Source organism: Gopherus evgoodei, chromosome 10, assembly GCF_007399415.2.
Source record: "Gopherus evgoodei ecotype Sinaloan lineage chromosome 10, rGopEvg1_v1.p, whole genome shotgun sequence".
In the NCBI taxonomy this organism is placed as follows: domain Eukaryota; kingdom Metazoa; phylum Chordata; order Testudines; family Testudinidae; genus Gopherus; species Gopherus evgoodei.
In genome coordinates, this window is record NC_044331.1 from 53,809,131 (window position 1) to 53,836,877 (window position 27,747).

The 27,747-nt window shown below is 62.8% G+C and overlaps 1 protein-coding gene across 4 annotated transcripts; it reads left to right on the plus strand.

Moving 5' to 3' along the window:
• On the plus strand, positions 1 to 27,432 carry RGS11 (regulator of G protein signaling 11). Of its 4 annotated transcripts, XM_030578724.1 has the most exons (18): positions 11 to 81; positions 1,811 to 1,990; positions 3,674 to 3,770; positions 6,068 to 6,118; positions 8,306 to 8,412; positions 9,854 to 9,905; positions 11,668 to 11,726; positions 12,248 to 12,324; positions 13,630 to 13,711; positions 17,244 to 17,312; positions 20,161 to 20,190; positions 21,332 to 21,393; positions 22,775 to 22,888; positions 23,402 to 23,517; positions 23,951 to 24,038; positions 25,246 to 25,384; positions 25,797 to 25,879; positions 26,272 to 27,432. In XM_030578724.1, the coding sequence occupies exons 3-18, from the start codon at positions 3,674 to 3,676 to the stop codon at positions 26,396 to 26,398; spliced, it is 1,353 nt and encodes a 450-aa protein (XP_030434584.1). In that variant the 5' UTR covers positions 11 to 81; positions 1,811 to 1,990; the 3' UTR covers positions 26,399 to 27,432. The 4 variants fall into 4 exon arrangements, with proteins under 4 accessions (XP_030434582.1, XP_030434583.1, XP_030434584.1 ...); XM_030578722.1 differs by lacking the exon at positions 1,811 to 1,990 and having other exon boundaries at positions 1 to 81; XM_030578723.1 differs by lacking the exon at positions 1,811 to 1,990 and having other exon boundaries at positions 1 to 81; positions 20,167 to 20,190.
• The last annotated feature ends 315 nt before the right edge of the window (positions 27,433 to 27,747 follow it).

Genomic DNA, 27,747 nt, shown 5'->3' on the forward strand with positions numbered 1-27,747 from the left:
TGCCGGCAGAGCCGCCCCGCAGCCCGCCCGGCCATGACCATCGCCGCCCTGCGCCGCCTGCAGATGCCCGGCCTGGCCAAGGTGAGCGGGGCTCCGGCTCGGCCCCCCGGGGCCGCCCCGCCCCCTCTGCAGCCGGGCAGCCCCGCGGTGCCCAGGCCCGGCCCCGGACTGCGGCGGGGGGCGGCGTGTGACCGAGTCTGCGGACAGCCGGGCGGGGGCGGGTACCCGGGTACCGTGCTGCCCTCCTGCCGCCTGGGCAGTGGGGCTCAGTGTCCCGCACCCCCGGCCGGTGCCCTCGGGCTGCCAGGGCAGCGCCCTGCCTCGGTCCTGCACTCCCACCCCCCCCCGGGCTGCCAGGGCAGCGCCCTGCCTCTGTCCTGCATCCCCCCCCCGGGCTGCCAGGGCAGCGCCCTGCCTCGGTCCTGCACTCCCCCCCCCGGGCTGCCAGGGCAGCGCCCTGCCGCTGTCCTGCCCCCCCCCCGGGCTGCCAGGGCAGCGCCCTGCCGCTGTCCTGCCCCCCCCCCCCGGGCTGCCAGGGCAGCGCCCTGCCGCTGTCCTGCCCCCCCCCCCGGGCTGCCAGGGCAGCGCCCTGCCGCTGTCCTGCCCCCCCCCGGGCTGCCAGGGCAGCGCCCTGCCGCTGTCCTGCCCCCACCCCCCGGGCTGCCAGGGCAGCGCCCTGCCTCTGTCCTGCACTCCCCCCCCCCCGGGCTGCCAGGGCAGAGCCCTGCCTCTGTCCTGCACTCCCCCCCCCCCCGGGCTGCCAGGGCAGCGCCCTGCCTCGGTCCTGCACTCCCCCCCCCCCCGGGCTACCAGGGCAGCGCCCTGCCTCGGTCCTGCACTCCCCCCCCCCCGGGCTACCAGGGCAGCGCCCTGCCTCGGTCCTGCACTCCCCCCCCCCCCCGGGCTACCAGGGCAGCGCCCTGCCTCGGTCCTGCACTCCCCCCCCCCCCGGGCTGCCAGGGCAGCGCCCTGCCTCGGTCCTGCACTCCCCCCCCCCCCCGGGCTGCCAGGGCAGCGCCCTGCCTCGGTCCTGCACTCCCCCCGTGGCTGCCAGGGCAGCGCCCTGCCTCGGTCCTGCACTCCCCCCCCCGGGCTGCCAGGGCAGCGCCCTGCCTCGGTCCTGCACTCCCCCCCCCGGGCTGCCAGGGCAGCGCCCTGCCGCTGTCCTGCACCACCCCTGGGATGCCAGGGTGGCTCCCTGCCTCTGTCCTGCACCACCCCCGGGATGCCAGGGTGGCTCCCTGCCTCTGTCCTCCTCCCCCCGGGATGCCAGGGCAACGCCCTGCCTCTGTCCTGCCCCCGCCCCCCCTCCCCGAGATGCCAGGGCAGCGCCCTGCCTCTCAGCTCGAGGTCCATGAGCTGGTAAGAAGCTGGGATTGAGGCCCAGGCACTATAGCCCTGGCTGGAGTCCTGCTCTTGGAACCTTGGGATCCCACCAGCTCTCAGCAAAAAATGAGATCTTCAGCCCTTGTGGATGCAAGGAAAGCTTGAAAAGATGAGCCAAGTGCTGCCTGTCTGAGTCTGCAGAGAGCCTGAAATAACAGCTGTAAGAGCTGGGACCTGCCCATTCATCTTAGCTCTGACCTCGGCTGCCATCCCAAGGGAGAGTGGGGCCAGAGCATGGTTGCGGGGGGGCACCCCAGGACTGTGCCCAGGGCCACGCATTGCCTTAATGAGGATTTGTTCAGTCCAATTCAAAACCAGATTGCATCCCATATGCTCCTCTGTTCCCATGGGCTGGGGTAGGGCTGCCTGTCCCCATGTACTCTGCAGCCTGGGTTGTGTGTTTATTTTGTCCCCCTCAAAGCAGGACAGGAATTATTTCCGGGGAGGGAGATTGTTATTTCTGCTGGCTAGCTTCACAGTGGAGCAGGGACACTCGAAAAGTGCCACACCCGCACACTCCCCCAGCCTGTGCTGGTGGCAGCCGGAAATCCAAAGGGAGCTGGATTGCTGCTGAAAACAAATCCTGCGTGGGGCTTGGCCAAAGGTCAGTGTCCGCACAGCACAGACTGAGCGGGTCCCTAGGGGTCAGGCAGTGTCCGCACAGCACAGCCCAAGGGCCAGTCTCTGCCTGCCTGAGGTTAGGGGCCCCTGGGGTTCGGGCAGTGTCTGCACAGGCTCTGAGCTGGTCAGTGTGATGCTTCCTGGGGGTACCCAGGACTGTGAGGCACCTCACTGTCACTTGTCCTGAGCATGAAAAAGTCTTGTCTGTGCAAGCCAGGGCTCAGCTCCCCGACTCCACCAGCCACGGACAACACACATCCTCCTCTCCCAGCCTACATAGTGCCCACTGGCCCTGGGCAGGTTCGCGATAGACACGCTCCAGCCCTCCGAGCGTCCCCTGGCATGAGCAGCCCCTGAAGGCAGCGCTGCCACCAGCAGCAGCGCAGAAGTAAGGGTGGCATGGTATGGAGTGGGGTTATCACAGCCTGAAATATTTTCCAAGGGGGTTGCAGCAATCCCCGCTTTAGAGGTCATTGGGTTCTTGGTAGAGACTTCCATGCCACCCTGTGACCTATTTTACATATATCAACCCTTGGTATCTCTGTAAACCCCTATGTTCCCCTGGTGCCATCTGCCAAGGGTCCCTGGGTCACCTATCCGAGGTCAGCTAGTCTGTATTCACTTGGCATCACTGGAGCTTTTTGCCTGACTTGTGGAAGGAGCAGCCTGGCTGCATCGAGCAGGACCCCTCCCATGCAGTCTCCTTGGGCAGTGTCAGCCGCTCCCAAGAGGCGCAAGAACCCCCAGCAGGGAATTCTGGGCTAGCCCGCCCCTGGGAAAGTCTCCTCCTGAGTGACCCGAACGGCAAGTGGCCCCTGCCCAGAAGCAGGAGGGCTTGTAGCTCTGCCAAAACTCTGAGTTATTTTAGTCTGTCTTGTTATAACCCTGGAGGGTCCTGTTACCCAGAGAAGCACCCAGTCCCTGTTCGAATCCTACAGAGCTCTTGGCCTCAATAGCATCTTGTGGTAGTGAGTTACACATGCTGTGTTGTGTGAAGGACATTTCCTTTGATCATTGTTGGATTTGTTCCCTTTCAGTGACATTGAATTTCCCTTCTGTTACGAGGCAGGGAGAAGAGATGCTCCCAATCTACCACCTCTAGAGCAGTCAGTATCTGAGAGAGGACAGGATAACAGACTCTTACCCATCCCCTCTCCAGTGGAACAGTCCCAATTGTTTCAATTGCTCCTCGTTTTCCCCTGCCTCTGATCCTTTTCATTGCCCTTCTCTGCACCCCTGGAGCTCTGCCGTATCCTGTGTTAAACTGTGGGACCGGTGCTGCACACAGTGTCCGGACGAGGCTGCATCACTGATTTATGTACAGACCTTACAATGCTCCTTGCATCCTTCCCCATCCCATGCCCCATGCCCCTGGTTTGGCTTTTTCTCCATGGAGCCACCCTCAGCGATGCCTAGGATTATTTCCATGAGCCAATGCACGGGCTGGGGTCTGCAGGTCACAGGGAGCAGCTCAGGTTATTCCCTCCGGTATTTGTCCCCCGGTATTTGTCCGATATGAATTGTGCTGCTCACAAGGCCCCACGTTCCCTTCTTGTCTCTGCCCTGCACTGCCCCACGGGCAGAGGGTCTAGAATGCTCGTGATTGTGTGTGGAGGGGAGTAGTCTGCTGTCCCCAGCCCAGCGTTTCCGCTGCTCTCTCCCCCAGATGGAACGCGTGATCGTGAGCATGCAGGATCCGGACATGGGCATCAAGATGAGAAACCAGCGCCTGCTGATAACGGTTATCCCACACGCCATGACCGGTGAGTGCTGCCAGGCTTGCCACTTGCCCCCTCCCTGCATGTGGCTCTCGTGCCCCTGGAGCTGTCAGTCACCTGCCCCTCCAGTTGTGCCATCCCCTCCACTCGCCCCAGCCCGGCCTGAGCCGGTCATATCCAGGCAGTGGTGACTCGGTGGGGAGACCCTGCCATTGTTCACCGCGTATGCGCCATGCCCTGGATCTGAGAGCATAGAGCAGCTCTGGGACCCCCTGTGAGCGTGCAGGAGTGCTAGTGTAATGAGTGTGCCTTGCACTGCAGCTTCCTCCTCCACTGCCATCCTCTGGGCAAGGGCTCTGAGTGTGTGTGAGGTGGAGGGGGGTTGATGTGCTTGCACACTGTGTGAGGCATGGGTGGTTGGGGAGGGGAGGCTGTGTGATGTGTGTGGAGTGTGCAAGCACTATGGCATGTGCTTGTCACTGTAAGTGTACAGTGTGTGTGTGTTCACTGTCTTGGGGCTGCCCATGGGTGTGTACACCATGTATATGGGTTGTGTGTGTGTGTGGTTATCACTGTGAGCGCACACGGCGTGCATGGTGGGGGGCGCGCGCTGTGTGTGTGGTGATCGCTGTGAGCTCACACGGCGTGCATGGTGAGGGTGTGCACTGTGTGTGTGGTGATGGCTGTGAGTGCACACTGGTGCCTGGGTCTGTGTGTGCGTACTGTGTGCGTGCTGATCGCTGTGAGCTCACACGGCGTGCATGGTGGGGGTGTGCACTGTGTGTGTAGTGATCGCTGTGAGCGCACACTGGTGCCTGGGTCTGTGTGTGCGCACTGTGTGTGTGCTGATCGCTGTGAGCTCACACGGCATGCATGGTGGAAGGTGTGCACTGTGTGTGTAGTGATCGCTGTGAGCGCACACTGGTGCCTGGGTCTTTGTGTGCGCACTGTGTGTGTGGTGATGGCTGTGAGCGCAGACTGGTGCCTGGGTCTGTGTGTGCGCACTGTGTGTGTGCTGATCGCTGTGAGCTCACACGGCGTGCATGGTGGGGGTGTGCACTGTGTGTGTAGTGATCGCTGTGAGCTCACACGGCGTGCATGGTGGGGGGCGCGCACCGTGTGTGTGGTGATCACTGTGAGCTCACACGGCGTGCATGGTGAGGGTGTGCACTGTGTGTGTGGTGATGGCTGTGAGCGCACACGGCGTGCATGGTGGAAGGTGTGCACTGTGTGTGTGGTGATGGCTGTGAGCGCACACTGGTGCCTGGGTCTGTGTGTGCGCACTGTGTGTGTGCTGATCTCTGTGAGCTCACACGGCGTGCATGGTGGGGGTGTGCACTGTGTGTGTAGTGATCGCTGTGAGCGCATACTGGTGCCTGGGTCTTTGTGTGCGCACTGTGTGTGTGGTAATCACTGTGAGTGCACACGCCTTGCATGGTGGGGGTGTGCACAGTGTGTGGCTGCTCCCAGCCCCACGAGCTGCACTGTGGACCTGAGAGCCCAGGCCCCAAGGAGCAGCCCTTGGGAAGGCTAGGGGTTGGAGGCTCCCAGGCAGCCTGGTGTGGGCAGAGGGCTGACTGGGGAGCTGGCTCTGTTGCTGGGCTGGGCCCTGGTGCGCTCACTGCTGCTGGCCTGGCAGGCACAGAGCAGAGCGGCTGGGACTGGATGGGGTCCCGCACAGGCAGGGACAAGGAAGCCAGCAGCCCTTCCCCTCCCCTACCTGGCCCTGACTGCCCCACCCCCACATCAGCCCCTGGCCCCAACCCCCTTCCTCACGCTCCTGTCACTCCCTTGGCCCTGACCTCCCGTCAGTCCCCATCACCCCCTGGCCCTGACTGCCTCATCCCTGTGTTACTCCCCTGTCCCCACCCCACCCATGTGTCAGCCCCGCAGCTATGACCCTGCCCTGCTCCCATGTCACCCCCTTGGCCTGCCCCCCCACTCTCGCATTACTCTCTCAGCTGTGCCCTCACCTACCCCCTTTGCCACCTCCCTACCCCAATCCCTGCCCCACTACTGCAACACCGCCACTGCCCCACCCCCACCCAACCCCCTGGGCTTGCCCCCTCGTAGCCTCCTTGCCCCTGCCCCACACCCGTGTCACCTTTATATGCAGATATGGGGATTGTGTCAATGCCCCTCACTTCTGACTCGCTGTCCTCTGTGCTCACAGCTCCCCCCACCCCCCAGGCTGGGTGCCCCTTACCTCCTGCATGATAGTGTCTGGCTGTGCCTGCACTGGTGCCCGCCCAGCTCAGCTGGCCCAGGACAGGGACGCCAGCCGGCCTAGTCTCCTGTCTGAGACAGCTCGCCCCCTAATGCCGGGCACTCCTGTCCCCCAGGTAACGACATCGTGGAGTGGCTCATCCAGAAGTACGCCATCTCTGAGGAGGGTGAGTGTCCCCCGCCCTGACAGGCTCTGTGCCGTGGGTGTCAGGCCCCTCACCCCCACAGGACAGGTATTCGGAGACCATAGCCCTGCAGGGGACAGGGGGCAGATGAGACCAGCTCACTTGGTTTGCTGGACCTGTAAACGTGAGCTCTGCCAACTCCCCTGCTGGGCCAAGGCAATTCCAGGCCCCAGTCTGGCCCCTGTATCACCACGCTGCCTCGTCAGGATGCTTGCCCGAGCCGCTCCCCTCTTCTTCCCATGGAGCCCGGTCTGCTACCAGGCGCACAGCAAGGGGCATGGGAATGAACCTTGCTAGTGTAGCATTAGCCTGCTCCAGGGCTGGCTCAGCCAGGCCTCTCCTGGAACCTGTGGGGTGGGTAGCTCTCCGCCTGCTGCTGCTGGGTCTGAGCCCCAGAGCATAGGGAAGGGGCTGCAATGCAGCGGGTGCAGAGGTGCAATTCACCCAGCGTGAAGACCAAGAATGAGCCACCAAAGTCAGGGTGCCGTGGGGTGATATGGCTCCCATAGTCTGCCTGCAGGACCATCTTCCTGGTGGTGCCCATCCTCGGAACCTCCAGGACTGCTTAGCTGTGGGCACATTGACCTAAAAGTGGACTGAGAGAGAGAGATGCCCAGTAACGCTCATTGGACTTAAACTGCTGCCACTTAAGAAGTCGGGTAAGGTGGCTGCCTGCCGTGTGCAGCAGTGAGGCAGGCATGTCCACCCCACTGGGATACGAATCTCTGTCTCCCCGCCTGGTGCTGAGGGCACAGAATCGTCTCTGCCAGCGCAGTGTGTGGGGCCCATTTTACTGCCGCCATGGGCAGCGTCTCCCCCTCAGTGTTGCCCTGGCCTGACAGTCAGACCCCTCCAAGAGAGCTGTGGCTTGGGGCTGCCGATTGGGGTCTGAGGCTGGCTCCAGCTCTGAGGAGGAAGCGAGTGCTACGAATCCCCGTCTGCAGTCCTAGGGCCGCAGCAGCAGGGAGAGATTTCCTTGCAAAGAAAGGATCTGGCCCAAGCGATTTAAACACCTCAGACCACGTGGCTGCTAGCCCAGCAATTGTATCCAGAGTCAGCTGCCTACTGAAGGCAGCTGGCTTACCAGCGGGGTGGGGGCACAGCAGGCCCAGTGGAGTTTGATGTCCCCTGACCTCTCTGTGCTGCCTGGCTTTGCCTGCTCAGTGGGGTTTGTGTTCCCTCCTTCCCTAGGCGCAAGAGCAGAGGGCGAGCCCACACGGCGGTGAGCTGGGCTCTGGGCCCAGAGGCAGGGAGGGAGGGAGGGTAGACAGTGCTGGAGTCCTGGTGCCCAGAGGGATGCCCCCTTTGTCCCCAACCAGGCATATGCTGTCCCTGGGACAGGGATAGGAGCCAATGGAAATGGGCTACTCATCACCTCGGCCCCCAGCTGAGAACCGCCAGCACTGACAGTTTCCGGCCAGCTCCCTGGTAGGCTGTATCTGACCCCCCAGCATTCTGAGGGCCCCACTCTCCCCTATAGCCAACCCTGCCCCCTAAGGGAAGTCCTGTTCTACGTTCCTGGTCCCCGCCCCCCTGTACTCCAGCCTTCCCACCCCTGCCAGAGCAGCACGGCCAGCAGGAGATGGTTCTGCGTTGGTCTGGCTCTCAGGGGGCCGGGCACGCCCCATGTCAGCAGGCAGGGTTCACCCTCCCAGCAGCTCCTCATGGCTGCACCACCAGGCAGCTGCCCAGCCAGCTGGGGTCAGAGCTCCCAGCTGCCCTGTGTTGGGGCTGGGCCAGGTGCAGTGATATGCAGAGAGCTGAGTGGGGGACAACATGCGGCCTGGGCAGTGGCCTGGGCACAGCTCGCCGCGGGGGAGAGCCAGCAGTTGCAGAGCCCCCATCTGGGCTGCCCTGTGAGTGTTCTGTGAGCAGCTGAGAGGTCAGGGAGGGAGGAGGCTATGCCTGCAACCCCCAGCTGGGGTGCGGGGCTCCTCCCTGCAATGGCTGTGAGGAGCCCCGCAGAGCAATGCTGGCTAAATACTGCTGAGCTCTGGTGACATGGGGGCACTTGAGCCAGTGGCATGCCCGGCTTTCACTACACACCTGAAGGGGGATTTCAGGGAAACTGAGGCACCACATGGGGATGGAAGAGGCTCTAGTGCAGGTGGGAGGCGCAGGCCCAGTGTGGGGCAGAAGGGAGCTGCCTTCTTACACTCTCTCCTGCAGAGTCCCTGCATCTTGGCAACCTCCTTGTGAAGCATGGCTACATCTACCCCCTGAAGGACCCCCGCAGCCTGGTGCTCCGGGCCGACGACTCCCCCTACAGGTTCCAGGTAGGCCTGGCGCTGGAGCGGGGCTGGCACTACCCCCGAGGGGCCTGGGGCCGGGCCTCTGAGCCTGATCCTCCTACGGGCTCCAGGTAGGCTGGCGCTGGAGTGGGGCTGGCACTACCCCCGAGGGGCCTGGGGCCAGGCCTCTGAGCCTGATCCCCCTGCAGGTTGCAGGTAGGCCTGTCGCTGTGAAGCGCTCGCTCTAGGTTTCTTGATGCCCCCAACATACTGAGCTGTGCCAAGGACGGGCCCTGCAGACACTGGGGCTGGCAGGCAGTACATGCCCATTGCACTGTCCCTTCAGGGCACAATGTCAGGCTAACGTTACCCGCCTAAAGGGTCCTGCCCGGAGCCTGGGGCCCAGCGCAGCATGGGCACTCTGCTCTATGACTGAATCCAGCACCCGCCCAGCCTGCCTGGCCCTTCTCCTTTGTCACGCTAGCGGGTCAACGCTCGCTGGACAGGGCCATGTACAGGGTGAGTGAGCCACCCAGTTGCGGGCTCCCTGCCACCCTCGTGTGGGACGTGCCACCTGCCACCTAGGCTATGTCCTTGCCCCGGGGAGGACTGTCTGAGCCCTGTCCAGCAGCAACCTCTTGCTGGCCAATGAGGGCCATCGCACCCCAGCACCCAGGAGGGCACGCTCCCTGCAGGGCTGAAGACAGGGAGTTTAAAGGGGCCCAGCCCAGGTGAGTGCCCTTTGGAGAGGCCCAGCCTGAGCGGCATGATGTGTGGCAGCGCCATGCTCATCGGCTGCAGAGCCCTTGTCATGTGGTTTGACAGAACCCAGCCTGGCTCCCTGTGGCACTAAAATCCCCTCAATGTGGATACCAAGGGAGCAAGACCCCAGCTTTAGGGCTGGTTCTGGCCTCGTGGGCACTGGGCAGGCAGCACCCTGCACTGCTCCACTGTACCCCTGCAGATGCCCAGGGCTGGGGAGACTGCAGGAGCAGCTGTGGAGGGAGAATCTTGCAGCATGGCAGAGACCCCTTTGGCAAAGTGAAGAGGCATGTTGCTGGGGTGCCCAAGTGAATGTGAACAGGCACCTTCTGAAATCTCCCAGGATGCACTGCTTCCAAGCGCTGTGGGATGGGTCCCCAGAGGCAGGTTTGCGGGCGTGCAGGGAAGTCTGCAGCACTTTACCCGCAAGCAGACAGGCTGTGTGGCTGGGGCTCACCAGGCTCCGCCCAGCTGGCTGGGTTGTGTTCTGCAGCTGTGGCCATAGAAACCCAGCCCGTGGAGAGGGGCTGTGTTGAGGGCCTCTGCTCCGGCATCTCTGGCCTGGAGCTTTCCCGCAGTTTCCCCAGGAGTGGTGGTGTTGATCTGGCCCATTACCAGACCCACCCCAGCCCAGTGAATCCTGGCACAGCTCCTTCCCCAGTGGGGCCAGGGCCAGTGACCCACCCTCACAGCTCTCTCAGAGTCTGTCCCTGTCTCTCCGCAGACTCCTTATTTCTGGACAAGCTCCAAGTGGCCGGCCACAGAGCTGGATTACGGTGGGTGCCCTCTCTTGCTCACCTCCTATCTGCAGGAAACATGGCTCTGGGGTGCAGGTTGCCAGCTGCCATGTGAGCGGGAAAGGCCCCAACCCAGCGTGGTGTCCCTGGGCCCTGCAGTTCCCCGAGCCAGTGCCTCCCTCTCTCCCCATTGGTACATGCTGTGTTTGGTTTCCCTTCCCCAGAGCCCCAGCTGGGGGAGACGCAGCCAGAGCTGGAGGCCTGGTGTTCTGCCTTCTGATCCTGGCCCTGAGGGCATGGGCAAGCCCCCGACCCTCCCTGATGTCATCCTCCTAGTGCAGAGAGGAAAGGGTCTCCCCTGGGGGGGCATGAGCAAAGGGGAATGGGTGTGTGAAGGTGCTACCCGTGAGAGCCAGCTGAGGTCACTCAATTAAGGTGAACTGCAAACCAAATGGGGCAGACAAACCCCAAACACTGGTGGCTATTCCAATACTTAGATTTACCAACTAGCACAAAACAGCTTCTATAGTACCTCACTGGTTACTAAGACCTTGGCTACACTGGCATTTTACAGCGCTGCAACTTTCGTGCAAAACACCCCCGGAGCGCTGCAAGATACAGCGCTGTAAAGCCTCAGTGTAATCAGTGCCGCAGCCCTGGGAGAGCGGCTCCCAGTGCTGCAAGCTACACCTGTAGAGGATGTGGAGTACGTGTGGCACTCCGACCACACTCACACTTTCAAGTGTAGCCATATCCTTAGAAGTCCAAACAATGCAGTTCGCTTAAAGTGCCCGGCCTCAGGCCTCCATCCAGACACACCTGTCAGATATGATGATGATTACTGAAAATCTTACTTCATCATATAAAAGAAAAGGTTCTTCCAATCCCAAAGGATCAGCCACATGCCCAGATCCAATTATAACTTAGATCTTCCCCAAAGTACACGCTACAGCCAATTCTTATTAACTAAGCTAAAATGTATTAAAAAAGAAAAGAGAGAGTGTGTTGGTTAAAAGATCAGTATACAGACAGACTTGAATTCAATTCTTGAGGTTCAGATACATAGCAGAGGTGAGCTTGTAGTTACCAAAAGTCCTTTTAGAAACAGTCCATAGGTTATAGTCCAATTTCCATATTCAGGGTGGTTCCAATCAGTGACTGGGGATCTTGAAACCCAAAGCAGATCTGAGGTGAAGAAGGATCATGTTCCAGAGTTCTTATACATTTCCAGCAGCCTTTCGGCCTAAGAAAACAATAGGCTTAACTCCTTCTCCCAAACATCCTTGCAATTAGCACAGGGCAATTTATCTATTAAACAGTTCAGATACAGGTTACCACAACCTTCAAAGAGACACATAGACAATAATACTATTTCACTCAAGTATCATCATAAATGTTAATATTTCTTTTTTGATCTTTGAATTAAAACTATAGCAATAGACAAGACTTGTTTGCTTACATCACAAGACCTGAGCAAACATCTACCCTTCTGCCTTTAACAATGCAGACTTGCATTTCAAAGCTCTATTCATTTACATATCTTCCTAACCAGTCCTTAAGGTTCACCCATGGGTCAGGTCAGTCTGTGAGTTGATTAACTCTTTCTGGCCCTGTCACCTTTCAGTGAAATATTATATTACACTTATATCGTCACAGGGTACCCATTAGCATGACTCCTTCTGAGAGATCAAATCTGAGGCAGTGCCAGGCCCAGGCTGCCAAGGCTGCCCAGCTCCATGGCTTTGGGCTCCCCCTCCCCTAGGGCTCCCCACCCTGACACAGCCCCTCTTCCTCACCGCAGCAATCTACCTGGCAAAGAAGAACATCCGCAAGCAGGGTGACCTGATAGACCACGAGAAGGTATGAGCTTTGCCCATTGCAGCCCATCACTGCCTTGCAGGGCACGGGGATGTGGGAGCAGGACACAGTGCTGGGAGTGGGGGGCAGGGCACTGAGCGTCCGCCCAGGAGAGATGGCTGCAAATCCAAACCCTCTTTAGGTCAAAAGTGCCATGAGTTTGAAGGATCTTAGCTTAGCCCGTATTGGACAATTGTCTCATTTGAGCCACTTCTGAGACTCTGCTTAGTGCACGGCCATGTCTGAAATACAGGGGCTTGGGATTAAGGCAGGGCATCGGTGGAGCTGAGGGGAGAAACCCAGGATGGGACAGCAGGGGCTGTGGACAGGGTCAGGGAGCAGATGCGGGGAGTCAATGGATCAGGAGTCCTGGTGAGCTTAGGAAGCTGTAGGCAGAGGCAGCACTGGAGGGCCCTTTGAATTTGGGGTGGGGGGCCCCACACCCCTGCTTGGTATGGGTCAGGTCTGGGGGAGCCCTGTAGGCGAAGGGCCACCCTACTGACTGCCTTTTACACTCGCTTTAGGATAACTACAACCTGCTGCACAAGAGGATCAACCACACCTGGGATTTTGTGGTGATGCAGGCGCGGGAGCAGCTCCGGTGAGACCCCTCCAGTGGGCTGAACCCCAGCACTGCAGCGTGGCTGGGGGGACAGGCCCAAGCAGTGCTTTGCCCATCCATGTTGGCACAGCTGGCATCAGTATGCCCTGGGCTGTGGTAATTCGATGACCCATGGCCACAAGCTGGGCCACAAATTTGTCCTCTCCTGCAGAGTCAAGCTGAAAAGTGACCAGTAGGGGGGCTGTATGGGCCAGGGGCTCAGCACTCACTGACACACAGGCCTATCCCAGCATGGCCTCCCAAAATCATGGGCTGCTCCCTAGCCTATACAGTCTCATGAGCACCAATGCCAAGCTCTGTGCCTGTGCCTGTGCCTGCTGGCAGCCTGAGCTCACGGGCCAGTCACCCAGTACCTTGGGCAGTCATTGACACCAGTTCCCACATACCCTCTGAGCGGATCGTCTTACACCCGCTTTGCCCTAGTGTGAATGGCCGAGCAGGGTGTAGGCCCAAGGGAATCCGGCCCGGGTGAACTGCATCACTGTGAAGCTCTGATGATCTGAAATTCAGTGGTTGCATTGTTAACGGTTTCCCTGCTGATCCACCCTTACAAACTGCCTCCCACCCTTCCCAGCTGCCCTCACCCCCAGCTTCCCTGGGGCACTTCCGCCAGGGAGCCCGTGGGTCTGGACACTAAGCCATTGCTGAGTGCTGAGAATGAGCCCAGCACAGTGGGGTGGGAGATCCAGGTCCTTCCGGACGGGCACTGGCAAGTGTCCACCTCAGGGACTGCCCGACAGACTGGAAGGGCCTCAGTCTCAGCTCATGGCTGCTCACAGCCTGGCCCGCTCTCTCCCACCGCCTCCTGGGGCGGGCGCTGGGAGTGAGTGCTCCCAGAGGCTGCTGGTTTTTCTGCTCTGGTGCCTGGGGGCAGGGCCAGCTGTAGCGGGTTGTCGCCCAGGTCAGTGCCTGACCCACCCAGCCAACCACAACCACAGCTTGGTTGAGCGAAGCAGGGACTGGGGTGTCCAAGCACTGGAGCCCAGGGTGGCTCTACCTGAGCGTGGCATTTGGGAGGAAGGCCGAGGGAGCTGCCAATCTTGGCAGGACAATTATGGAGCCAGGCAGGTGCATTCAAACACTGGATGTGAATGCAGGCACTGTGGGCACCCCTCTGCGCGAGGCAGGGCCTGGAGCTTCCATTGCCCCAAGTGGAGGAAGGCCTAGGCCTGGCGTGATCCCCTCTCCTGGGAGGTGCCAGGAGCCGTGTGCGCCGGCTGAGGGATTGGTGTGAGTGGCTGCCCCCAGCAATGCTGTGCTCTGATGCTACCCTTCTATTGACAGGGCAGCCAAGCAGCGACGGAAGGGGGATCGTATCGTCATAGACTGCCAGGAGCAGGCCTACTGGCTGGTCAACAGGCCCCCGGTAAGGGCATGCTGGGAGCCTGCCACCGGCCCAGAGCCCTGGGGCCCCTCATAGCGGGAGGGTACTGCAAGGGGAGGGGGAACACCTTGGTGGGGCTGCTGGGGAGTCCTGAGGGTGGCAGGAGGACCCATGAGGTGGGACGAGGAGCACTCACAGAGTGGGATTTCCCAGTGGGCGGGGCAAGGTGCTCGAGGTAGGATGGTGGGCAGGACCCCTGGGATGGGGTGGGGTGGGGTAAGGCATGCCAGCAGGGCGGGACCCTTGGTGTGAAGTGTGTGGGGTGGGATGGGGTGAGGTTGCCAGCGGGGCAGGACCCTTGGGGCAGGGCCGTGGGGCTAGGTCCATGAGGTAGGGTTGCAGGGCAAGACAACCCAGGGTATGGCAGGGTAAGGCATGCCAGCAGGGCAGGATCCCTGATGTGTGGTGGGATGGGGCGGGGCAGGACCCTCAGAGCAGAGCAGGGCGGTGGAGCAGGGCCCGCAGGGTGGGACCCCCTGGGATGGGGAGGGGCAGGGCACATGGACAGGGCCCCCAGGGTAGAGTGGCAGGGCAGGACCCCTGGGGTAGGGTGGGGCAGAGTGGGATCCGCAGGGCAGAACAGGGGTGGGGTTGGACCCCAGGGCAGAGCAGAAGACAGGGCGGGTCATGCTGGTGGGGCAAACCCACTGGGGTGGAGCAGGGCAGGGGCAGGGTGCACTGGCAGGGTGGGACCTCAGGAATGGGGCGGGGCCTCCAGGGCGGGGCCTCCAGGGCAGAGCAGGGAGTGAGGCAGGACCCCTGGGGTCATGCAGGAGCCTAGCGTGGGTCAGGGGGTGGGGTGGGGTGGGGTGGGGCACGCTGGTTGGGCAGAGCCCCTGGGGCGGAGCGGGGTGAGATGTGCTAGCTGGGCAACACCTCGGAGGTGGGGCATAACCAGCCTTCTGTGATGGGGTGTAGGCTGCATTCCAGACCCTTCACCAGCTATGGAACACGCGCACCACACCTGCCTCGCTGGCACTGCAGCCCTGAGCTCCGTTCGTGCTGGGCATGAGCCCCGTGTGTCCCCTACAGGGAAAGGAGCTGGGCCATAGCAAAGCTGAGGGCAGACATCTGCAGAGACTGGGCAGGGAGGGGGAATTCACAGGTACCCTGGCACCCGGCCCCTGGGACTCAGCTCCCCAGCCTGTCAGAGTGGGCCTGGCTGAGACACAGACCCTGCGGAGCCCTCCTCAAGGGGCAGTGGACTGTCACATCATTGCCTGCGTTGGCAGCTCAAGGGCCCACTGAGGCCTCCAACCGAGGGGCTGCTAAGCTGTGGGGCTGGTCAGTGTGACGGCTGCGACTGACTCCTGCCAGCACAGCCCCTCCCCAAACTGCTGCTAGCTTTCCCCTGGTGTGAGCCGCCTGCAGCCCCACAGTCCCAGCCTGGGGCCAGCTGGAAAGTCCAGGTCCTATTGGGCTGAAGGCACCTCTCTCCTGGTCAGGCCAAGGCCCCTGGACACCGTGGGCAACACCCCTGCTGAGGTACACCAGCTGGATGCATGAGTGGGGATGTGCCTCCTCCATCCACCCCCACAGGGTCAGGCGCTGGCTCTAGGCAGCGAGTGATGAGCCTGGAGGCCACCCGCCTGCCCTGGTGCCGCCTGCTGGCAGCGACTACCCCCGGTAGGAGTGCATCAGCCCCTCCCCTCTCTGCCCACTGGCTTTCTGGGCAACCCTCCAATGCTCTGAGGGGCACTCAGCCTGGTACCACAGAGCCCTGGAAGGGAGCGGCTGTGGCTCAACCCCTGTGTCTTAGTGTGATGAGGCTGCAACTCATCAGGGCATAGTCAGCGGCTGGGGGCTGGCGCAGGGAAGAGAGCCCTCAGTGGCCAAGAAGCTGGGACTGCTCCCCCTACTCCATGCCAGGTGGCTCCCAGGGCTAATCCCCCCCCCCCCCCGCAGAGCTCAGCTCCACGGGGGTGGGTCTCCCTCCCCCCCCCCCCCCCAGCCCTGCTGCATAGCGGGGCACACACAGCCCTGTGCCAGCTCCCAGCAGCTCCACCCTGGAGTGCAGCTCCCGTCTCAACCCCCCAGGCCAGCTGCCCCCATGCCCGGCCTGGTGTGCTCTCCCAGGGGACGGGTGCAGGCAGCACTTAGCGCATTAGTGCCAGCTCACAGGAGCAGGCCATAACAGCTGGTGTTAAATCCCCTGCCTTCCCTTTAGCCTAATGCCAGTCGCTGCCTGCTGCTGTGGGGCTGGGCAGGCAGACTGGGTCTTGCTGTCCCTGGGGGATCTCCCAGCTCAGGGGCAGGGCACTGCGGCTGGATTGCTGTTCTGTCCTGCGCCCATGTCTTCCCTGCTGGAAGGGCCTGGTGAGGGAAAGTAAGTGGTGCACATGGCCATTTGGAGCACGTTGGGGCAGAGTCCAGCGTCGGGGCAGCAGCACCCCATGCCCAAGGCCACCAGTTGTCCAAACACATCCCATATGCAGGGAGCGCTAACTCTGCAATAGTTAGTGCCCTCGAGACTGTGGGACCAGGACCAGGCTGCAGCCCACCAGGGTTCCATGGAGCCCAAGCTGCAGCTGGCACCCTGAGGGGCTCTTTCTGTGGTGGAGAGCTACCACCCTTGGGAACTGGGCTGAACCAGAGCATGATGGGCCTGCTGCCATGTGTGTCTGGCTATGCCCTGCTCCCCGCTCTGCCCTCCATGGCCGCGCCTGCCGGGGGAGCCAGGGCCCCAGACTCGGGAGCCCTGCTCAAGACACCCATCCGGCCCCAGGGGGCGCCTCAGCCTGGGGGCACTGTTGAAAATCGGGCTGTTTGTTTGCTGGCTGGTGCGGACCTGACTGGACACGACCTGGAGCTTTCCAATCTCTTTCCCAGCGGGGGACCCTGGGACCATGGCAGGATTATCCCAGCATGCTTAGCCTGGGCTACCGCCTCTCCAGACAAAGGCTGGCCCTGGTTCCCTGCTTGGCTGCACAAAGAACTTGCTCTGTGGTGATTCTGGTACCCAGGCCCATGGGGAGCAGGTGGAGAAGAGAGCTGCCTGTAGTGCAGGGGGCATGTGTAGCCACATGTGCCTGGGCTGGGGCCCTCTGCCCCGGGAGCCCTGAGGCTGGCACGGAAAGTGCTACGGGGTGACCAAGAGGGGCCTATTCTTCAGGCCACACCCAGAATGGTGGGAACTGTCCCCTAAGCGGGAGCTCCCAGTCCTCTCCCCAGTAGACCATTTGCAGCCTGCTGGGCTCTCCAGCCAACCCCGTCGCTCAGCATCCCCCAGCTCTAGAGCCCCTCGGGCCCCGCCAGCCTCTTCCACAGCTCCCTGAGGTGCAGGTTAGGTTGGTGTCAGTGCGCTGACCCCCAGGCGCTGTACTGGTCCCACGAGGTCAGGTCTAGGTGGATTGGCTCTCCCTGTGCCAGGGTCTCATAGCCAAGGTAGGCTGTGTGCACAAGTGTCCTGGTGGCCAGTGCCCAGCTGGCATGGCTTTGGGCCAGGAGGCATGGGGAAGGGTGATGCCAGGGGGCAGTCAGTGGGGCCCTGACCTCATTTTCTCTCCTCTGCCAGCCGGGAGCCCTGAATGTGATGGAGCATGGGCCAGAGCGGAGGAATTGCCACATCAGCCGGGTGCAGCTGGTGAGTGTCATGCCAGGGTGTGCATCTCTCTCCCTTCTGCTGGGACAGGAGCTCTGTGCCAGCCACACCCTGCCCTGGGGCTGTTCTCCACGGCCCATTTGCCAGGGCCCTTGTTCAGGGGCACAGGGCTCCCAGCAGACTGCCACGGGCTGCTGTTGGGCCTGTCTGAGAGGCTGCTTAGCTCTTCCCAGTCTGACTAGGTACAGACCGACCCAGCCAGGGCTGCTTCCCTTGGGCTCTCATGTGCCCCCTTAACCCGGCCCAGCGGAGTCCCACAGCCGTGTGGGACAGACATGGAGCCAGGTCTGGGAGCCTCCTGGAGCCCACGGGCTGCTCCTCACACTCAGAGGTTCACACAGATCAAGGCCAGAAGGGCCCATTAGATCACCTAGTTCAGACCTTTCACCCAGCTACCCCAGCCAGGGACTTCAGCTCTTGTTGGCGGGACCACGGTGCACCAGTGCCTGAGAATTGGTTACGTGAGACGTGTCCAGATGGGCCCCATGCTGGAAACCCCCCAAAGTCCCTCCCCAGCTGCACTGGGGGAAATTCCTTCCCGCCCCCTCTCCCCCCATCCGCAGGTCAGCCGGACCCAGAGCACAGCGGCCAGGTGTCAAGGACGGAGGGTTTTCCATCCCACCCCGAGCCTGCTGGCCCATCCACAGCTGGGACCCATCTCTGATGCTTCGGAGAAAGCAAAGAAACCCAGATTACAATTGTGCCTGGGGGGACATCTCTCCCCGCTCACTGGTGTGGCAGCTGGCTGCAGCCCCGGAGCACAAGAGCAGTGCGCAGCTGTTCGCCTAACCCAGAGTGGGAGGAGGCGATGCCGGCTCTCCTGTCCTCAGCATGGCCCCCAGTGTCGCCTCAGCCTGCTGGCAGCTGTGGGTGCACCTGAGCCCCCAGGGCATGATCCTCTCTGTGCCCAGCCCCAGTCACTGCAGACTTCAGTTGGGTCACTGTTGCTCTCACCCTGGCCCACTCGGCATCGCTGGGTCTGCTAGGGATTAGTCCCCAGGCGTATTAACATCTCTTTCCCAGCTGTTCCCCACCCCGTCTCTGATCTCTCCCCTCCCTGTGTGTGGAGTCCGTCCTCCCAGCTGTGTGCACCATCTGCTCGCTAATCCCTCAGCGTTGCTAACCATTGAGAATCCTCAGTGGGCTGGGCCCTGCAGATTTGCTGGGGAGACAAGAGCCCTGAGGGCCAGGCCTTTCCCAACCCCCATAGCTCACACCCAGTGTCCGCCTCGCCACCCCTTTGGCCCTGACACTTCTTGCACACTGTTGGGACAGGTCCGTGGCTCTTGGGTCCCTCCCCACCACTGCCAGGCTGTCCAGGGGATACAAATCTGCTCTGCCAGCGCCTGCCCCAGCCAGCCACTCCCTGGCCATGCCAGCTGCATTGGGTGGCAGGCTGGGCCTGATGCCCTTGGGCTGTCTGTCCTAGCGGGACCTGCCCGACTCCTGCCAGCGCTGGGCACCCTCCCCTCACCACCGCAGAGAGCTGCCACTGTAATGGGACATGGCCCTGTGGATCAGCCCCCGGTCAGAGCCTTTGCTGCAGTGAGCCGTGGGCCTGGCCTTTAGCCAAGCTAGCCCTGGGATGGGGGCCGAGCGCTGTCGGAGCTACAGCTGGCCTCAGGGGGCCATTCTGTGTGTCATGGTGTCACTAATGCAGCCCCCGGGGGCTCTTCTCCTCTCCTCTCCTCTCCTGTCCGTCTGTTGTGCTGGCTCCTTACTAACTGCTGGGCTTTGTTTCTCTTCTCTTCTCCTGTCTCGTGCCACGTCTTCTGTCCAAGTAAGTGTCCCTAACCCAGAGCTGCCCACGATGGGGCCTGTGCGATGTGCTGGGGGGCACACGGTTAGAGCAGGGCACTGGGAGCCAGGACTCCTGGGTTCTATTCCAGACTCTTCCATTTACGGACATGTGAACGCGGATTGGGCTGGTGACTGTGCCCCTTGGGTGGGGTGGAAGGGGGCTGTGGGGGAGGGGGCAGTGCTGTCCAGTGGCTGGAACTGGGTTCTGGGCCATATCGGATCCCCACCCCCCACCCCAGGCTTGGGGCTGGGCAGCGCCAGGGGCTGCAGCTCTTGGGTTTGTGCTGGCAGTCACACTGCAGGGTGCAGCGCCCTCTCAGTGTGCACCATGCAGTCACACCATCCTTTCTGGCCCAGCTGGTGGCTACCTGGCCTGGCATGCCAGGGTGTCCCCCTCCACAGGCCCTGCATCCTGCAGACACACTGTTCCCTGGCTGCCTGGCTCCCCGCTCTCCTGGACACCTGCCTGGGATGATGCCAGGCAGTTCTGTGCCAGTGCTAGCACCTGACCTCTCCTTTCCTGTGCAGTGAGGCACTGCCTGCTGGGGGATGGGTACCCATTGTGTGCTGGGGGCATTTGCAGGTGCCCGTCACCCTGGCTTTGGGTTCATGGCTGAGCAGCTCGCTGCTTTCCCTTCTCCTCCTGGGAGCACGGGGGGCAGGAATTCTGCTGCTGTTCCCCCAGGGCTCTGGCCCGTGCCCTGCTCTGGCCCTGGCTCAGCTGAGTGGGGGCCACATGCAGTGTGGCTGCCCCAGTGGGCAGAGCAAAGTGCCCTCCAGAGCCTGCCCAGCACTCATGGCCCAGTCTGGCTGAGCTGTTGGACACAGCTGTGAGTCCCAGGGCTGGGCTGCAGCTGGGAGCGCCATGGGTGTGAGGCTGGCATGGCTCGAGGCGGGCTAGCAGCCAAGTCCTGAGACACTGGGGTGAACCCCCTCTGCGCAGGGCTGGCACAGCTGAGCTCGCCACTCACAGCAGGGGCTGTCCGGGTGCTCCGCTGGGCGCTCACGCTCCTCTGTTGGTCTCTTTCAGCCCAAGAACACGGATTACTACAAGCGGGAGGTAAGTGTGGGGCTGATGCCGGCCCAGCTGCGCCCTGGGCAGTGGGTGGACAGGCTGCTCCCCAGGGCTTTGGCTCGGGGACTGCAGGGCCCAATACTGAGCTAAGGGAGCTGGGTAGAGGGGAGGCTGTTGATGGCCTGTGGCTCGCCCAGCCAGGCCTGCGGGGAGCCGGGTGGAGGGGAGGCTGTTGATGGCCTGTGGCTCACCCAGCCAGGCCTGTGGGGATCCGGGTGGAGGGGAGGCTGCTGATGGCCTGTGGCTCGCCCAGCCAGGCCTCTGGGGATCCGGGTGGAGGGGAGGCTGTTGATGGCCTATGGCTCGCCCAGCCAGGCCTCCGGGGATCTGGGTGGAGGGGAGGCTGCTGGTGGCCTGTGGCTCGACCAGCCAGGCCTGCAGGGAGCCGGGTGGAGGGGAGGCTGTTGATGGTCTGTGGCTCGCCTAGCCAGGCCTGCGGGGAGCCAGGTGGAGGAGAAGCTGCTGATGGCCTGTGGCTCGCCCAGCCAGGCCTGTGGGGAGCTGGGTGGAGGGGAAGCTGCTGATGGCTTGTGGCTCGCCCAGCCAGGCCTGTGGGGAGCTGGGTGGAGGGGAAGCTGCTGATGGCTTGTGGCTCACCCAGCTAGGCCTGTGGGGAGCTGGGTGCAGGGGAGGTTGCTGATGGCCTGTGGGTCACCCAACCAGGCCTGTGGGGGGCCAGGTGGAGGGGAGGCTGCTGATGGCCTATGGCTCGCCGAGGTTTCCAATGGGTTTTCTGACATGATTGTGACCCTGCTGGAAACCCCACAGCAATGGCAGAGCCAGTGCTACTGTATGGGACTGTGTCTGCTGTGCCAGGGCTGAGGGGCATGGACAGAGTGGACAGGCCATGCTCGTGGCTGTGCCCTGTATCACACCCTGCCAGGAGCAGAGGAAGCTGCTAAATCTGTCCAGAAAGAGCTGAGGCGTGGGGTGGTTTGGGCCTTGGGCACCCAGGCCTTGGCTCAGGATCTCGCTGTTTCCTCCATTGCATGGGGGTTTGGGGTAGGTAACAGCTGGAGCAGCCCCTGTGCCTCTGGGGTCTGTGCCCTGTGTCTCGGGCTGGCCGGGCACTGCCGTTCTCCCCTGAACCCCACTCCTCTCTTCTCCCTCCTGTGCCCGCACCTAGATCGAGTGCTGCCAAAAGGCCATGGGCAGGACCCGCGTGAAGTCCTCCATTTGCCTGGAGGGGTAAGTTGCCATTCCCAGGTAGGGGTTGGGGAAGGACCCAGGGAGCCTCACTGGCATTACCATCCTGGTCCCTGGGCACAGGGCTAATGCCCTGCAGCTGCCCCTGGCTCTGGGGGAGGGGGTGCAGACAGCTCCACTCACACCTAATAGTGCCAGGCCCCTACTCAGCTGCTGGTTGCCTGTGCCAGTCGCACCTACCCTGTGTGACGCCCTTTTCGAGCAGGAGGCACTACTAGGATATTAGCATCCCAGGCCCAGAACCCCACTGGATTTAGCTAGTGGGATTTTTATTCCAGAGCTGGAGCCACATCTGACTCTGTTGGTGCCCCTCAATCCTGACCAGCAGCCCCTGCTGTCCCAGCCCTGGGTCTCCCCCGACCTCCTGCTCTGCCGGTGCCCCTCAATCCTGACCCGCAGCCACTGCTTGACCAGCCCTGGGGCTCCCCCCACGCCCAGCTCTGCCAGTGCCTCTCAATCCTGACCCACAGCCCCTGCTAAACCAGCCCTGGGGCTCCCCACACCCCTAGCTCTGCCGGTGCCCCTCAATCCTGACCCAAAGCCCCTGCTAAACCAGCCCTGGGGCTCCCCCAACCCCTAGCTCTGCCGGTGCCCCTCAATCCTGACCCACAGCCCCTGCTAAACCAGCCCTGGGGCTCCTCCGACCCCCTGCTCTGCCAGTGCCCCTCAATCCTGACCCACAGCTCCTGCTCGACCAGCCCTGGGCCCCCAAAGGTGGCAGCGTCCTTATTTCAGCATTGCACTGCAGCCTCCTGTGGCCTGGTGGCATCTCTACCCCAAGCTGGTGCTTGTGTGACCCTCGCAAACACAAGCTGGCTCTGCACTGGCCCTTGGCTCTGCCTCACCCTGCTGCTTGTGGGGGTGACATGGTGCCTGCAGAAACAGGGAGCCCCTCTAGGAATCACCTTGGGGCCAGGCCATTTGGCCAGGGCTGATGCAGAGCGGTGCAATGGGCCGTGGGGCTGGGAAGGACTTTGAGAGAATTTGTGCAGCATGACACGCACCCCGAAGCCTGGCTGGAGCCCTGGCCCTGAGCCCTGCCCCATCCTTAGGACTTGCTGGGAACCAGCAGCAGACTGGGCATCCGGGAGTGCTTCCCAGAGAGCCCCTGGGCAGCAAGGGAGAGTGTTCCCGTGCCCTCGGCAGGCCCAGGAAGGGCCGCACTCCAAGGCTCCGGGCTCTGTCCATCCATCTCTCTCTAGGGGGGTGCTGGCAGGGTGTGTGGGACAGAGCAGCAGCACTGCCTGCTCCCCAGCGCTGCTTGGCACAGCTCCCAGCCCCCCCACCCCACGCTGAACCTGCCTGCTGGGTGAAGGCCAGGCGGAGAGCCCAGCCGTGCTCACCATTGCTCCTCCCTTGGCAGGTACATCAAATTCAACGAGCAGTACATGCCCCATGATCCCATCATGTCCGGCTGCCTGCCCAGTAACCCCTGGATCACGGACGACACCACATACTGGGCCATGAATGCCCCTACGTAAGTGCCTAGGGCAGGGGGCAGCACAGGCTGCAGCGTGGGGCTCCGGCCTGCTGCTGGTTCCTCCCCAGTATGGGCTGGCAGGGGCAGGAAGGACGCCAGTGCACTGCAGGCAGTGGGTACTGGGTTTCCAGGCCCTTCAGTCATTGCCCCAGTGCCATGTGCTGTGGGGAGGGTCACTTATCGGTGCTGGCCCAGTGAGCCTGCTTGGAGACCTTGCCATGCCCCTGGGGTCACTGCTGTGGGCATGAGGGGAACCCAGCCGCCATGTCAGGCAGAGACCAAACTGCATGGCCCAGCCTGGTGCTGCCATGTGCAGGCAGGGGTCTGGGGGTGCTGCCAGACCTGGGCTAGTGGGGACTCTCCAGATGGGGAGGTGTGGGCCTGGTTCAGGATGATGGGTTGGGGCCCCAGCTCAGGGATGAGCTCCTTGGGGCTCCCCGCAGCCTGTCTGGGGTAGGGGGGATCAGTGACAGCAGGAGCCCCCCCGTGACCTCTGCTCCCTCGCTGCAGGGTGACGACACCAACCAAGCTGCGCGTGGAGCGCTGGGGCTTCAGCTTCAGCGAGCTGCTGGGTGACACGCTGGGCCGCAGGCAGCTGTTGGAATTCCTCAAGAAGGAGTTCAGCGGTGAGTGGCCCCCCTGCCCAGTCAGCCCCAGTCCCTGGTGCCAGGCTGTACCTGGCTCCTCCCTCCTGCCCAACGGGGCCCTGCTGGCAGGAGGAGCCATTTGCCGGGGTTGGCTGGCAAAGGGCTGGTGCGTGCAGGATGCCAGGGATCACGGCCCCTGCTGCAGGGCAGTTCCAGAGAGAGCCCCTCCAGCACCACAGGTGCAGGACCCCCACCACAGCTCAAGTGCCTGCTGGGCTTAGAGGGGTCTAAGGGCTGGCACAGCTGGCAGCAGAGCGCCTGGCAGGGATCCTCCCTCACATGGCTCCCCCATGGGTCATAACTGCCCCGTCCTTTGCTCACCAGTGATGCATGTGGGGCCCGGCTGGAGTGTGAGCCCCGTGTCTGGGCGGCTCACTGCTCCGTGCTGCCAACAGTGTCTCTCTCCCGCCAGCTGAAAACTTGAGCTTCTGGGAGGCATGTGAGGAGCTGCGCTACGGGGAGCAGGCCCACATCGCAGACATCGTGGACTCCATCTATCAGTGAGTGCCAGGCCGCGCCCCCACCAGACCGTGCCCCCTGCCCCCACCGGTGCTCCCTGCTGTACCCGCATTGCCCGCATCATACACTCCATCTATCAATGAGTGCCCGGCCGTGCCCCCAGTGCCCCATACCCCCACAGGTGCTCCCTGCTGTATCCACATTGCACACATCATACACTCCATCTATCAGTGAGTGCCCGGCCGTGCCCCCACCGGGCCGTGCCCCAGTGCCCCCTGCCCCCATCGGTGCTCCTTGCTGTACCCACATTGCCCGCATCATACACTCCATCTATCAGTGAGTGCCCGGCCGTGCCCCCACTGCACTCCGCCCCCTCTATGTTGAGTCCCCAGTGCACCAAGCCCCCACCACATTCCCAATGTGCCATGTCCCAACTGCACCCTCGCCAAGCCCCCACCACACCCTCGACACGCCGTGCCCTCACCACACCCCCGACACGCTCCGCCCCCTTGCCCCCAGCCTCCACTACACCCCTGCCATGCCGATCCCCCACTATCCTCCCGCTGCGCCCCCACCACACCCTCACTATCCCAAGCCCCCACCACAACCTCACCACACAGAGCCCCCACACGTGCTCCCACTGTGCTTGCATTGTGGACTCCATCTATCTGAGTGCTCTGCCCCCTGACCACGTCTCCCACTGGACCCCACATGTGGGTCCCAGCCGGGGAGGCAGGGGGGCAGTGTGGTCCCCTCTGCAAGGCATTACACCCCAATGGGGCCCATACGTCGAGGTCCGCCGGGGAAACTCTTTCCTATGGCTCTGAGCACAGTGGGGAGCACGGTTTGGAGAGCTGGCACGGCTCTCCCCTCCTGGGGGAGGGGTCATACCAGTCCCAGATGCTCAGGAGAGCCTGGGGGGAGGTGCCAGTCCCAGATGTGCAGGAGGGGCCCAGGGCATGTGGGGAGGCGGGGGGGCCTTGGCTGATTTGGGGACCTGGGAACCCACAGAGGGCTTGTCCAACTTCTAACTGCCGATCCCCAACCTGAGCTGCCCTGGCCGGTGCCCTGGACACAGTTGTGTAGATGGGGCCCGGGTGGCGTCTGAGCCCCTGGCCTCTGCCCCTTGAACCTGCAGGGGGAGTCCCCAGCCATTGCCCCTGTGGTGCCCTTGCTGGGAGCCCAGGAGCCCCACCGCATGGCCCCAAGCCATCCCTGTTCAGTCTGGGCATGTGCCCTGCTCCCCAGGCAGTTCCTGGCCCCTGGCGCCACCCGCTGGGTGAACATTGACAGCAAGACCATGGAGAGGACCCTGGAGGGCATCAAGATGCCGCATCGCTACGTGATGGACGATGCCCAGATGCACATCTACATGCTGATGAAGAAGGTGGGGGCCTGGGCCCTACCCCCCACATTGGCCCCTCCCCTGCAGCTGGCCTGGGCACTGGCACCTCCTCCTCGCCCTCAGCTTCAGCTGCCCCAGGTTACCCATGGGGCTGGAGAGCCCTGGGCACTCAGCTGCAGCTTTACCACCCGCAGCGGGCAGCATGGGCAGAAGGGGGGTGTCCTGCTTAGAGGATGTGGGAAGGGCATTCTCCCAGGGCAAGGAGCCGGGGAGGGTCTGGTCTCTTTGAGAAGTGGGAGATGGGCCATGGTGCAAGCTGGTCACTGAGGAGTGGAGGAGGGGTCATGGGGAGGGCTGATCACTGGGAGGGAGAAGAGCAGTGAGGAGGCCATGGGGGCAGGGTGTGGGGCCTGCTGGGGGCTCATCCCCCCCTCACGCTTTGCACTGCCCCCAGGACTCATACCCGCGCTTCCTCAAGTCGGAGCTGTACCGCAGCCTGTTGGCAGAGGCCGTCGTGCCCCCGGAGACCAAGAAACGGTGAGTGGGACCCGGGCAGCCAGCGGGCACAGATTGCCCAGCCTTGGCCTGTGAGATGGGCAAGTGTGCAAGGGAGCGGCCAGGGGCTTGCTGGGGGAGAGCTGGTCCAGGCCCCCTAACAGTGCCCTGCCCCTGTGTCTACCCTACTTGGCTCTGCCCGCTCCCCCCTGTGCCAAGCTCATTCAGCGCTGCCCCATCCCAGGCACTAACCCACTCCTGGCTGCTAATCTCACCCCAGACACTAACCCCACCCCACGCTGTCCCCACTCCTGGCACTAAACCCACCCCACATAGCCCCTGTTCAGGGGCTAACCCCACCCTGGATGCTCACTCTGCCCCTGCCCTGGGCGCTGCCCCTGCCCTGGGCACTAACCTCTGGCTCTCTCTGGCAGGGTTTTCCCATTCATGAGGAAGCAGCGTCACTCCAGCCCAAGCCCAGCACTGCTGCTGCCCACGGGGGAGCCCGAGGCGAAAGCTGAGGATCAGAGCAAGGCATTCGCTGTCCCCGTGGAGAGCTAGGATCCCCTCACCTGCCCTCTACCCCCACTCGTCCCAGGCTGAGCGTTCTGCACTGACAGGGGCAGGGACTGGATGAGGTAGAGCAGCAACTGCTGGGCCCCATGGGGCACCTGTTTCTCCCCCAGCCTGGCCCACCATTGTGGCATTGGGCCCCCCAGACAGGGTGTTCTGGAGACGATGACACATTTCTGCCCTGCCCCACCCAGGCAGTGCCAGGGCAGCATGGGCCAGCCAGGGGGTCTGTTCTCATCCAACGGCTGCAGGTGGTTAGTTGGGTAAGGAGGGCGACTGCCCTGGGCTGGGCCCTGTGGGAGAGTGGCAGAGATGGGGCGGCCAGCTGCCCATGCAGGGCGGGCTCTCACCCACTGGCATGAATGCAATCCCAGGCTCGCTGGCAGGGGCAGACCCAGCCTGCAGCACCCCCTGGGCCCCACACACGTCATCAGGCACAGGGACATGGGCGCTCAGACACCAGGGCAGAGCAGCTCAGCCTCCAGGTCGCCCTCACACCCCCTCCCACAGGGCATCTGCAGCCCTTGACAGTAAAGGATAAAGCCATATGCCCCAGGAGGCCATGTGCCCAGCCCTATGGGGCACCCCACGTGGCACCACGGGGGCAGCTCCTGCTCCCTTTGCCTTAGCTCTTAGAGTGACCCCCAGCTCCCCGCCCCCGGCAGTTCTGTGGGGTGAGTGGCTGCAATGGGCCAAGACATACGTGGTCTGATTCCCCTCACTGAGCTGCACACTCTTGGCTGGGCCAGGCTCGCGGAGGGGCAGGGGTGGGGGGGAGCGTGCTCGCTGGCACACGAATACCAGGGACTTGGGGCAATGATGGGCAGGGCCAGAGCCTGCCCCATGGCACATCCCAAGGTCTCTGTACCAGCCCTGGGTTTGTGGCTGAGCACAGCCCCTCCCTGAGGGTCACCCCTTCTCTGCACCCTTACCCCCCTAGGGGCACTCAGCTCTGGTGCTGCCCTCCCTCCGCCCAGCAGTCCTGCACTGAGCAAAGACACTAATAAAAGGACAGCTCATGGGCAACTCTTGCCTCTCTCATTGGGGGCTGACAGTGGAGGAGTGCTGCCGGGGGAGGGGATGAGCAAAGCCCTGCCCCATATGGAAATCGGCCCCGGGGGTGTGATGGGTGGGGCCCTGAGCTGGGGGGGCTGGGCACAGCCTGGCCAGGGGTCACAGAGCAATCATGTTGGCCAGCGCCATCCTGCCCCATCCTGGTGCCGCCTGCAAAGGACTGTGAGGGGCAGAGGGCCCCTGGTGAGTGGTTGCTCCCCTTTATGCCCCTCTCCCTGGCAGCATTCCCGCTGCAGTTCAGGGCATAGGGGCTGGGCCTGGTA

Excerpts from the sequence above, each read along its gene's own strand:
- RGS11 (XM_030578722.1), top strand. The coding sequence starts at position 34 with ATGACCATCGCCGCCCTGCGCCGCCTGCAGATGCCCGGCCTGGCCAAG. Across the intron at positions 6,119-8,305 it reads GTACGCCATCTCTGAGGAGG|AGTCCCTGCATCTTGGCAAC; the intron begins GTGAGTGTCCCC and ends TCTCTCCTGCAG. Across the intron at positions 23,518-23,950 it reads CCTCAAGAAGGAGTTCAGCG|CTGAAAACTTGAGCTTCTGG; the intron begins GTGAGTGGCCCC and ends CTCTCCCGCCAG.